The sequence below is a fragment of the Chiroxiphia lanceolata genome, chromosome 19, assembly GCF_009829145.1.
Source record: "Chiroxiphia lanceolata isolate bChiLan1 chromosome 19, bChiLan1.pri, whole genome shotgun sequence".
Taxonomy (NCBI): Eukaryota; Metazoa; Chordata; class Aves; order Passeriformes; family Pipridae; genus Chiroxiphia; species Chiroxiphia lanceolata.
The window spans coordinates 892,564-905,315 of record NC_045655.1 but is presented as its reverse complement, the minus strand read 5'-3'; the positions used below and the strand labels follow the sequence as shown (position 1 = coordinate 905,315).

Genomic DNA, 12,752 nt, shown 5'->3' with positions numbered 1-12,752 from the left:
TTGCTGCACTCAGCTGTAGCACAGGAAACTTTGAGCCAAGGTTCAGCCCTGCCTCATCTATCCTGAGTGTCTGTGTGCCACAGCACAGGAGGACATGTTATGGATGCCTGCAGCATCTGCCACCTGAGCCACAGCACGTGAGCTTCTCAGGTGGATAATCCCATGGACAGAACCACACACTGCGAAAGATGTGCACTGAGCAGCACAGCTCTGGGCACACCTGTGCTGCAGGAGGGTTTTGGTTGGATCTCAGGAAAAGGTTCTTCCCCCAGAGGCTGGTTGGGCACTGCCCAGGCTCCCCAGGGCAGTGGGCACAGCCCCAAGGCTGCCAGAGCTGCAGGAGGGTTTGGCTGATCCTCTGGGGCACAGGGGGTGACTCTTGGGGATGGGCCTGTGCGGGGCCAGGAGTTGGACTCGATGATCCTTGTGGGTCCCCTCCAATTCAGCATATCCTGGGATTCTGTGAAACACGTGAAACACGTTGAACACTGAGCCCAGCTGTGCGCACTCCCTGTGCGGGATGTGTGAGCCGGGACACAGCTCTGTGCGGGCGAGGGGCGGCAGCAGCCGGAGCCAGAGCTCCGTTTGCCGAGCAGCCTAGTCCTCTCTGACGGGAAGGGTGTCCAAGGTGGCACTCACGGGGAAGGACCTTCATCCAGCCGTCCCCTCGCCCAGGACACTCGGGCTGAGCCCAGCCCTTCCCTCTGGGACACACAGCCCTCGAGCCGCACTGGCCGCCGCGGGGGGAGCGGAGGGGGCAGGGCCCGTCTCACACCACGCTGCAAAGAGTTAAGCCCGGCTCTGTTGATATTTCCAGTGGCTCCCAAAGTCGGCTGAGACGGGGAGCGCCCGGATTGGCTGCGTACGGCCGGTAGTAATTAGTATCAGATATCAAACTTCTGTCTTTGCTAAGACCCTTTCCGATAGTCGCTGCTCCCTGCTAGACGATGACATCAGCCAGGACACCCAGCTGCTGGTAGTAAACTCCGAGCGGGAGGAGGCTCCCGCTGGCTCCACGTTAATTAGTTCAACACAGCACAAGGGGAGCAGTTGGTGTCTGTGGAGGGTCAGTGCTGGATGAGACCAAATCTTACAAAGCCACTTGCTGCTTCTTGCCAGCCTGCTGTAAAAGGACCCAAAGAGTCCAGGAGAGCTGGATGAATCCTGAGCACCAGCCACGGTCTGGTCGGCTTTTCCCTGTGGAGGAAGTTAATGGTTTAAGTGAGGGGCGTCTGGATCTGGTCCCTGAGTCACCATGACACTCCTGGGGTCTGAGCACTCTTTGCTGATTCGGAGCAAATTCAGATCAGGTAGGGAAAACCTTGAGATTTCTCTTAAACCTTCTCTCTCTGGGAAAGCCGTAGCCACAGACTGTTTTGCATTAAATGTTCGGAAGCAGCATGCGAGCAAAGATTCGAGGGGTTGTAGAGCTGTCGCGGCTTTGCTCTTACAGAGACTGTTCCACAAGTGAAGAGACACATCTTCCTTCCTCTCTGTTGCTTTTTTCCTCCTGGTTTTTCATTGTCTTTGATTTATGTCTGTGTTTTTTTCTGGTAAAATTGCAGTTCCCAGTTCTCCTGCTCTGGCCCTGCTGCAAAAGATTGGGCAGGAAGCCAAAAGGGCATCTGGGATAAACAACGTGCCTGCCGCTGTCCGTGTATTCCAGGTGCTCTGGCGGGTCTGTCTGTGACAGTCGCGGTGTGGACGGGCCCGACACCGTTTCTGACAGGCAGGCAGCCGAGCTGGTTCCATTAGGTTGTGACTAATTGGAGAAAAATGAATTTGAAGAAATGCGTCATTTTTAGAAGTAAAAATAACAAATGGAACATGAAAAGTATTTAAAGTGACATCATCAGAGAAATAAAACCAGAGCCACACAATTGAGTGCCACTCGCGGAGGGTTTACAGTAAAACATGCCTCCGGCTCATAAGTCCGGGGAAGCTCCGCTCAGGGGCTTCTCCGAGGACGCTCCGCGTGAGTGAAGGTGAGTGAAGGTGAACTATGGGACGGTCGCTTCTTGATCAGCCCCTCTGCTGGACGTTCATTCCTTTAGTCACTGGCTGTGTCTATAGTAAGTATGCTCTGTTTGGGAGTGGGTATCTTGACTTGTAGTTTTTTTAATAACGTAACTGCAGTTTTAACAGAAATGTCAAAAAACGTTCTCGAGGTGCTTTCTCTGACCTTCCCAGAGGTGAAGATCTCCCTGGGAATATTATCTATGAGGATGTTCAGACAAATCAGCTGCATGTATGGGATGCTTTAAAACCAGACAGGGCAGTCACGTTGGAACATGCACCCGCTCTGGCATGTCACCCACGCCGTGTGTGTTTTTGCCTCTTTCTGCATTGTTGATAATGAAATTGGAGATTTATGATACTGACAGGAGATATGAGTGGTGTTATCAGGATCTCTTAGATAGCTGGGTGGTCAACTTAAACTTTGTTTTCTCAGCAAATACAGAGTTGGCAGTTGGTTGAAAACCCCAGAGTGTGTGTGCAAACACAACTGTCCTAGTCTGGCTCAATTATACAAAGCTTGGGTCCAGGTCTTTGGTGTGGTTTCCATATCCCTCTGATCTTACATTTCATTAGATTAAGTAATTCCTTAAATTTTGTTGGTATATTATGGTACACTGCTGTTCATTTGAAAAAAAATCTCTGTAACAATTCCTCCAGCATGTACAAAGCAACACTGCCACCTCCCTGAGCAGCGGAGGATGGGCTGTGCATTGTCCCTGCATTCTTTTCAAATGAACCAGGGTTGTTTTTAAGGCTCATTTCTGGTTTATTTGTAAGCTGGCTTTATTATGGAACCAACAGTGGGCTCTCTAAACATATTTTTCAAATGATTCTCCAGGAAAAGTAAACTTTGTGGGTCTTTGCGTCCATAAATTCTCATGCCTTTCAGCATTTCTAGGACAGTCAATTTGTGGGGCATTCTTATTCATGACTTATTCCCACAACTGCCTATTTATTTTGTTGAAGTTGGGCTTGCCAGAATCCCAAATGCACGTCTGCACCTCGCTGTCCCCACGTCCAGGACCACTACAGGTGACATGGGACATGGCCACAGCACAACTCTGGCTGTTGCAGTGTGTGAGACAGGGGAGGAGAGCAGGATGCTGAGGAACACAAACAAGTTAATAATGCTGCTTTCGGTTTGTGTTGGATTTTTAATAACATGGGGAATAGAGATGAAAAAGCTAACATTTAATGAAATGTCTTTTATGTTCAAAATCTCTATGGGACAGAGTTTTCTCTGGTGTCCCTGCTCTGTGTGCAGGCTTTGTCAGCTGTAAAGCCCCAAGGATGGCAGGAGGTGCAGAGCTCTGATTTACCATCCTCCATTTCCTCGGAAGAGGGATGAAAGTCTCAAACAACCCGTCACCCTGCCCCACAGCATCCTGCATGGCTCAAGGGCTGTCACACAGGGCAGCAGCAGTTTCAGGGAGCTGTGCAAGTTTCAGCTTGCAAAGAGCTGGGAGGGATCAGCTCCCAAAATTCCAAGCCCCAAGGAGCCAGGCTTGACAATGCACCATCGCTTTGGAAGTGGTCTCGTGCAGGCAGGTGTGAGGCTGGTTTGGGAAGGATTAACTGTGCTCCATGACTCATGATGAGTCTGAATCCCTTTTGAAGGATTCCAGGACAATATTAATGAGGGCTGAAATAAATCTTAGTAACTAAACTTTTGCTCTCTCTCCATGGCCTGCACATGTTGAGCAGCTGAAAGAGCTATGTGAGTGTGTTAAATAGTTGCAGAGATACATTACTTGTTTCCTCATCCCAGAATCCCTTTAATCTCTGTGTCATGCTTCAGGGAGAACATGGAGCAAGGAGGTGGCAACTAGAAGGTGGTGGGACGTAGGTGCGGCTCGAGTGTCATCTCTCTGGTCTCTCTCTTCCATCTGGCAGCATCAGTAGCAAGGAAAAGAAAGCTTGTCCAGGAAAGGCTGGTGTGGTGGTGGAAGAGCAGTGGCTTTTCACAGCATGCCCAGCAATCCTCCCTGGAGTCCCATGGTGGTTTCTCCTCTTCTGGTCTCGCCAGTGGTCCAAGTGAAGGACCAGCAAAGCTCTGCCATGTGGAGAAACAGCAGCTACCCCAGTGCTGGGCACCAGGAACCACCTCAGAGGAGAGAGGGAAAAACACCTCCATGCTGCTGTCCTGCAGGGTCCCCTTCCCCTTCCTCGAGGATTTGTGTGCCTGTTTGTTTTGTCTGTTTTGTCAAAGATAAATATTCTGATCTGAGGTCATCCTGACAAATTTTGCAGGAATGATGATTCTTCAAGTCTGCCATGCTATCCCATGTGCTCCAACTATCAATGGGATTGCACTAAATCAACTAGGATGTCCAAATGATGTTCCAGAAGCACATTTAACTCTTTCCAGAGACAATAATTTATGTGATTTTCTTTAAATACAAACCAGTTATTCTCCAGCAGCAGCATCAGACACAACAGACAAAACCGACAAATGCGAATCTAACCTTAACCCTTACCTTTTTTTACAGTGGTATGGAAAGAGCTTGCAAGGCCAATATCTGCCTAACCTCAGTGGTAGTTTAGATAATTGGTGAGAAGTGAAAGTTTGACACTATAAATAAGGCTCTGTATGGCTTGGCATGGGCTACCAAGGCCTAATTATGGACACATAGGGGTGGGTTTGCAGAAAAGCCTTGCTTGGCTCCATGAGGGAAAGGATTCATTCTTGCTCATAGGGCTTGAATGAAACTGAGAGGGGAGAGGAATTCATTCTGTCTGCCTCTGGTGGCTAGAGTGATTTGGAACAAAATCAGCAGGTCAACAGAGGCAGAAGAGAGTAGGTCTTGGTAGGGTGTTAGGCCAGGCATTTTGGCCAAACCTTTATTTTTATTTTCCTGGTGTCCAAAGATAAAACATGAGCCTGTGTTTCCTCTCAAATTGTGAACTCGTACAGGTCACTGTCAGTGTGTGTGTTCAAACCATGACCTCGTTGTAACTGATGAGACTGTTTTGTGAAGTTTTTGTAGAACACTGACTTTATGTAGATGGATTTGTGCTTGGTTTTGTTTTTCTGGCATCTTATACCTCAGTGTTTCAGTAGACAGTCACATGTTTCTCAGGGTGTATGTTGTAGCAGAGATTGAAACTACCTCACTGTGCTTCAGGGGACATCTGTCTGGGCTGCTCAGGGGGTGCTGGAGGGAAGACTCCAAGGTGAGAGCCTGTTCTCAGGACCATGGTGAGATCAGGGTTGCACATCATGATGGAGAAAGCCCTCAGAGGGATTTCACGGCTGGTAGTGCTCATGTGGTGGTCTGGGCTCCTTGCTAGCTAGCTGTGGTCCTGTGTCTCTTCCAAGGCTCCTGAAGACCCAAACTTGGGGTTAGAAATGTAGTTCTGACCAATGTAGACAAGATTTTCAGGGCAATCCCCCAGATAACACACATATTTGTAGCACATCTGCCTGGGAGAAGGTAAAATGCTCCCACCTCTGAAGTGACAGCACAGGAAGAGATAAAGCAGCACCCACCTGGGAAAGGACGGACCGGGGCTTTCCATGGCTGTCCTGGCTGAGCAGTGCCATGTCCAGCTTCCTGAGGTTCATCTCTGCTCACATGGTTCCCACAGGGGCTGTGTTGTCAGAGGGTAACATGGGCCTGGAGACGTGATGCTACAGAGAAATCCCGTTGTGGCTGATGGTTGTCACCAGAGCACAGAGCCATGGAGGGGCTCAGGACAGAGCCTGGCCGTGGTGTTTTGCAAAACAGCAGCTCCTGACAAACAAGTCCTGTGGTGCTCTGCTGGTGTCAGCACCCAGGAGGTTGGCTGGCTTGTCACCCAGCTCGGACTGACTCCACGTTCACCCACGTCCAGCCCCCACATCAGGGATTTGATGCCAGTCTGCTGCCCAGCTGGAACAGAGCCCCCTGCTCCCAGCCCTGCCTGTGGGGCACCCTGCTGTGGATACTGCTCCTGCTTCTGACACAGCTGCAGAGAGAGACAGACACAGCCCTGAGAAGGCCACAAGCAACGTGACTGCACCCTGCCAGCGTTCCAGCTCTGCTCCAGCCCTGCTGGAACCTTGGGACAGTCAAGGGACCCCATGGGGCAGCTGCTGTCCCCCACCATGCTCACACAATGCCTCAGACATTATATGTAAAACCAGTCTCAAAGCCTGCAGCAGTCCTGCCTTTGGAAGGAGGCTGGGTCCAAAACAGGGCCAGGAGCTGGACTCGATGATCCCTGTGAGTTCCTTCCAACTCCAGATATTCTATGATTCCAGGGCTGTTTTCTGCCATCCAGTGTGTGTGAGCAGGGGCAGGTCACCAGGTTCCTCTGGGAACACACCGTGGCCGTGGACAAACCTGTGTTTCACATTTGCTCAGCTGCTGTTTGACAGGCAACAAAACTGCTGCTGTTGCAAACAGGAGTCCCTCCTCCCCGTTCCCAGTTTGTTGCCAACTCTCCCCTGGCCCCAGCAGAGATGTCCCCATCAAGTGCACCACTGATCTGCACTCGCCCTCCCCAAACCCCAGCTCTGAGCCACAGAGGGCAGGAATGAGCTGCTGAGGTGGCTGGCAGAGGGGGCAGTGACTTGCTGCTGCTTTTTTAGTGGCAGTGTCAGCTTCAGCTGTTTGTCAAACTGCTGATTCCCATCACGGTCGTGCACTTGGGTCCAGCTGGCATAAGGTGGTGCCTCTGCCAGTCCCCAGAGGCATTGGCTGGTGCAGCACAAAGTGGAGGGAGCAGAAGGTAACTGCCCCACTACGAGTTCTGGCAGCAGCGGTGACTCATTTTGGATGAGAGAACAGCAATTGCATTGTTTGTGAACGTGGTTCCCAATCAGAGCAAAGGTGCTGGTGCAGCCTGGGCAGGGAGGAAACCAGCAATAAAAATAGATGTGGTACTTGGGGGCATAGTTTAGTGGTGGGCTTGACAGTGCTGGGTTAAAGGTTGGACTGGATGATCTTAAAAGTCTTTTCCAACTAAACAATTCTGTGATTCTGTGAATTATTGGAATTTCACTTGAAACTACGTAAGAAAACTGGAAAAAGCTGAAGCAGTAGGGACTGTGCCTCAGTCAGCCCCACTGCCAGAGGGTCCATCAGAGAAAGGGGCAGATTCTGGGTCAGAAGTCAAGAAGCAGCAATAGATCTGCATCTGCCCACGTGGGCAGCTCGACTCAGCTGCAAGAACAAGCTGAATGCTGAGACGGCCTTGTGCATCCTCAGAGTTTCCAGAGAACCTGCTCTGGCCACTGCATAAGTGTTGGTGGGAAGGGACAGGCTCTGATCCATCCTCCTTCTTGGAAACAGACTGTCCCCAACACTAGGTCAAGTCAGCCATGGCTTTGCTTGCCTGTCCTATTCCTGAACCCTGCCAGGAGGGCACTCCCCTCTCTCCTCGTGCTGCTCAGCCCCCTGTGCTGCTAAAGCCAATTCTCCAAGCAGAGGATGGTGGTAGGAGTGCTCTGGCAATACCCCAGTGTGGGAGATGCTCTGGTGCAGGTGATAAAAGTCCCAGCCCACCCTGACTGTCTGCTGAGCACTGGTCTCAAAGCGCCCTCAGAGACTGAAGCAGATGGCCAGACCTGCCTACTCCTGGGGTGGAGAGAAGATTTGAACATGTCTTTTCTGTGCATCACTAGGCCAGGCAAGGCTGAAGCTGTCCTCTTAGCTTCCTAAACCTCTGAGTTCAGGTCCTAGAGAGGAAGATGACTAGCGACTGCAAGTCATGGGCAGTGCTCAGAGCTTGGGTCACCAGAGGCAGCTGTGACTGACAGCAGGAGGTCTTGTGTGCACCAATGACACAGCCCCACTGCAGAGGACATTTCTGAAAACTGTTTTCAGTTAAGGGACTTGGTGCTGGCATAGAAGGGAGGAGCAGTGTTTTCTAACAGAAGAAGTTCACAAGCGAAATCACTGGAATATGTCCGACATGTCTCACATCATCCAGGGAGGATTTCTCATCATGGGGTACCACAGGAGGGAGCAGGGTTGCTGAAAGAAAGGCTTTCTCTCAGCTGGTGGCAGCTGGTGGTGTCAGCACAGCTTGTGTGTTTGGCTGCCCCCTGGCTGGTACAGCCATTCAAGCTGGTGCAGTCAGGCAACAAGGATCCTGGGGGTGTGGGGCCAAGATTGTCTCTTCAGTGCTCCAGCCACCACTCTTTGTATCATAAATGTTCTTCTAAAGTGTTAGCAAAAGCAATTCTCTTGAAAAGTAATAATATTCATGAAAAATTAATTCCCGTACATCGAGAGTGGTGGCACTCAGAGCTCAGGACTCCAGCAAAGGAAGAGGACAGAAATGCAGCTGGTGAGACACAGCCTCAACAGATTCCAAGGAAAGGATCGGCTAAGTGGTGGTGGTTTGTATGGTGCCAGGGGCTCCTCTAACCCTGTTTTTAAGCACTGTTGGTTGTAAGGGAAAGGTGCAAACCCTGAGCTGGCATCTGCCAAGCTGCAACACTGCCTCAGAGGCTGCTTTCCCTCTTGCTGCAGGGATGTTCAGCATTATTGTCTGACACTGTCCACTACATTTCTTCAGATGGTTTGCAACAGGCTTTGGAAGTTCACAGAGATATTTATGGGAGTCAAGTTATGTATGCACGCATAAGGAAATACAGATTTGGGTGAATATTTGGTGGCTGAAATAACTGTTTCAACAGTCGAGCTTGTGCTGCTCCTGGAAATGGCCAGCACTTGCACTCGCCTGTCTTCACATTTTTTGACAGCATGCCCTGAACAAACAAGGCAGGATAAACTTTTCCTCCTTGCTCTGTGGCTTAAGAATGGGCCAAACTTAAGGAAGTTTGTAAGCTCAGCATGGTCCACAATGAAGTCTGTGCCTCAGGGAGGTTGCATGACCTTCCAGGGAAGAGCTCAGCTCCCACACTCGGAGCAGTGAGTGGCATTGCTGGGTCACAGCCTTTTTGCCTGTCAGCATGAAAACCAAATTGGAGACTTTTTCTCCTTGCACAAAATTATCATTAAATAATCCCTGATCCCCTCTGTGATGGTCTATCTGCAGTGCTCAGTGCAGGAGCCAAAGGAGAGGCTGTCAGCTGGAGCATGGGCCATCTGCAGCAGGCTGGGATCCCCTGGACTGTGCCCAGCTCTCTGGAAGGCCATGGGATCTAGGAAATCTGTGTTCCCAAGTGCTGCTCCTGCAGACAAGTAGAGGGAGAGCTATGGCAGTGAAACATGCACGTTTTCAAAACTTCTTGCATCACGGCAGATGATGAATCTTATACCCACTACACTGTAAATCATCGTCACCTTCCAAGATATGCTCCAAGGGAATTTGTACCACCTCCTTTTTATCCTCACTGGCCTGGCTGACAGCTGACTGCTCCCTGAGACTGGCAAATTATTTGTTTGCTAGGAAGGGCTATGAAATAATCAGAAGCAGCAGGGAATGTGGACCTTGAATACCGAGTTATCTGACTGTTAGAATCCCCCTGCCAATGTGGATGTGGAACAACCCTTGGTCTGGCTGTGTCGGAAGTCGCAGTGAAACAGTGCAAATAATTTGGCACACGTGGGAGCCGTGAAGGGAAGTGATGGAGCATCCTCACTCGGGATATTTTACAGCTAGATGGGGAGGCTCCTGTGTCCTTGGCAGGGTGGTGTATGTGACTCCAGAAGGCTTTGCTGTCTCTGATCCCAGTTGGTGATGTGATGTTGTGTGTAAATTGCCTCAGTTGAAGGCAAGGGGCTCTAATGCGCAGGACACTGGACCAGGACTAGGAGAGCAGAGAACCATTCTTGGGTGAGCAACAAATCTGTTTTTATTCTTGGACAGTCTCTGACCTCCCTTAGCTCACCTATTCCATAAAGATCCATCTCTTCCTCTGGGAAAGGACCAAGTTCTTGTACAGCTCTTCAGCATTGTAAGCAGTCACAGAGAAGGTTCTGCACACAGAAACTGAGGTACAGCTCACTCCGTGTAAGATACCTGCCACAAGCTGGTTACCTTTTAACTGCCTCTACAGTCCAGGAGGAAAGATGGGCATTCCCAAGGCATGGACTGTGTTGTTTGGTTTTGAAGGCCCTTGAGGTGTTTGACTTCTGCAGAGGGGGTGCAGATAACGGGGTCCAATGTAGGTACCAGAGTGTGAGGGTCTAGATCTGTGTCCATGGGCAGAACCAGCACCGACTGGGGGTGGTTCCATGGGGCAATGGAGGGCTGCAGACTCTCCTGGCAGCAAGGTTTGCCAGTGACTTAGAGCCACCAGCTTCACCCTGGCCTAAGCAGAGCAGCACACACACAGACTTTACAAAATACTGAAGGCTACATTTTTCCCTCACAACAAGAATCTATCTTTGGTGTCCTAAGAAGTGCTGGAATTTGACAGGAGATTGTTGTCCCACACGAGGCGTTCACTAAACATTTGCTTTGAATGCGAGATATGGTTTGTACAGAAGACGTGGAAAAGTCACAAGAAATGGCATCTCAGGGAGCCTCATGCTCTGGGCACTGCTCTGGAAGGGATTATTATTGAGCTCCATCCCATGTCCCAGGGAAGCTGTGTTGCTGACATGAGCTGTTGGCAGAGCTCAGCAGGTTGCTCCCAAGGACAAAAAAGCTATTCTTGCCTTTCTTCTCCTTCCAATGTTGGGTCATTCCGGGCAGCTGAGGGGAGGCAGTCTGGGGCTGTGCTGGTGGGCAGGGGATGTGTGTGCAGTTGTTTTGTGACTGCTGGAAGGCGTATGTCCTCATGGCAAGCTGTACTGAGCTTCCAGCAGGAAAGAATGGAAGTAAGTTTTATGTTCTACCTTGTGATACAGGTGTCTTCTTGAAGACAAATTTGCAAAACCAAAGGTGTAGAAGTCAAAGTCAAAGTCCAGGCATGGCTACCTGAGAGATGGGATGAACTAACCTGTGCAGCCCTGGGCCATGCAGAGGTTTGCAGCCTTGCATGAGGCAGGCAGCAGGTGTGTGGTGGACTGTGATTACACAATGCAGATATTGAGAGGTGCTTCTTTGTTGGATGCCTAATTGATGCTCTGTAGCTCAGGCCATGGCACTCACTGGGTCATTCCCATCTGTCAGCGCATTGCTCCTAAACAGGAATTATATGGGAGATTTGAGGTCCTTGGAGCAGTGGGTTCACAGAGATGGCACTATTTGCTCCTCACCACATTATGTGCATCCCCTTGGTACAGTAAGCATATCTGCATCCCCCTTGCAGGGTTGGAAGTGTGCTGCCAGGCCCTCAGAAGGGTGGTGGAGTTGGAAAGCTCTACTCAACCCACAGTGATGGGACGAGGGAGAACCTCCCAGCTGCAGAGTGCAGAGCTCAGCAACTATTTGAGCTGAAACCAGGGTCACCTGAGGCCACTATTCCAGGTGCCAGGCAGGGCTCAGCCTGTCCCAGGCACCAAGTAGTGCCTGTGCCAGAGCAGCCCGGCCCTGCCCACTGGTGCAGAAGGGAGGACTTGGGTGGGTGCGGGCTCTCAGCTCCTCCCTGGCAGCCCCCTTGGCTTGGAGCACTCTGTTCACAAGGCTGGTCCAGCAGCAGCAGGGATCAGGGCCAGACCTCAGTGCCACACACAGACACACCCCCCGCACGCTCTGTATTGGCATCTCAGCACAGTCCTGCACCTTTCCCTGATGCTCTCTCTCTCACAGTTTTACAGCTACGGCTCCAGCAGAGAAGGACCCGTGAGCAGCTGGCAGACCAAGGCATCATGCCACGTGAGTATCTTCTGCCTTTTCCACCCACTCCTGGCTCAGAGAGGCTCTGCTCATCCTGGGCACTGCTGGGACACTGTGTGGCACCAGCTGCCTGCTCAGACCCACAGAGCTCAGAGCAAAATACTCCCAGGGGAACTTTGCTCCCTGCCCTGCAAAAATATGATGGTCCCTGGTGCTGTACAGAGGTGCTGAGCATTTACCACACAGACTATAATGCCCCTGCTCAAACTGAAGTCAGGAGAGATGTTTACCTTCCACCATCCAAAAGTTCAGCTGCAGAGTTCCCTGTCCCAGGGGTCACTGCAGCAGGACAAGCAGAAGACTCACAAAGCTCTTCACGTAGGCAAGGGCAGGGAATCTCCTGTCCCCCTGTAAAAGCCAGGAACCTCTGTGGCAGGACAAGTAAGAGGTAGAGAGGGCCCATTCCAGAGGCTGTGGAGGGAGGCAGCCACAGGCAACTGCCTTGGCCCCGGAGCGGAAAGGCAATCCCTGGAGGATTGAGATATATCCAGATCCGTGTCTGTGCCCAGCCAGGACCCCACAGGGCAGGGATATCAGGGTACACCTGAGGCCAGTGAAACCCCACCTGGGCTGCTCGTGGCACAGTGACAAACGTGTTCCCTCTCTGACCTCACTCACCCCTGCTCACCTGGCACTCGAGCCTGAGGGACAGGCTCCAGGACGGCATTATCCTGCAGTCAGGCAGCATCAGAAAGTCAGTCGCTGGGGCCCAAAAAGTCAGTGAATGAAAACAATCCCTTCTGCACCTGCAGGTGCATCATGAAACCTGTAGCACCACTGGAGAAAGGATGTTGGGAGCTCAGCCCTGCTCGATGGAGTACTCTATCCTGACCTAGCTCAGGCTCCACGTGCATATCTGTGGTTACCTGGGACCCAGGTGGAGGATCCTTTCTGTCTCAGCAAGGACCCCTTGGGTTCACTGCTAAGATCACAATTTTCCAAACACTGTGTCACTTCTGTCTCTTCTGGTTGACCTTGAAGACTGTGATGCAGCTCTTGCCTCAACAGCAGAACAACACCTCACTAAGAGCATGGCTCTGGCACTGCTTGCT

General features: G+C 51.1%; 1 protein-coding gene across 1 annotated transcript in view; it reads left to right on the top strand.

Annotated features, from left to right (window-relative positions):
- Nucleotides 1-957: 957 nt before the first annotated feature.
- Nucleotides 958-12,752, top strand: part of MYOCD (myocardin) — a 35,052-nt gene continuing 23,257 nt past the window's right edge. The window contains exons 1-2 of the mRNA XM_032706347.1: nucleotides 958-1,310; nucleotides 11,614-11,679. Coding sequence (XP_032562238.1) covers nucleotides 1,256-1,310; nucleotides 11,614-11,679 — 121 coding nt within the window. The 5' untranslated portion in view covers nucleotides 958-1,255. The remainder of the gene's footprint in view (nucleotides 1,311-11,613; nucleotides 11,680-12,752) is intronic.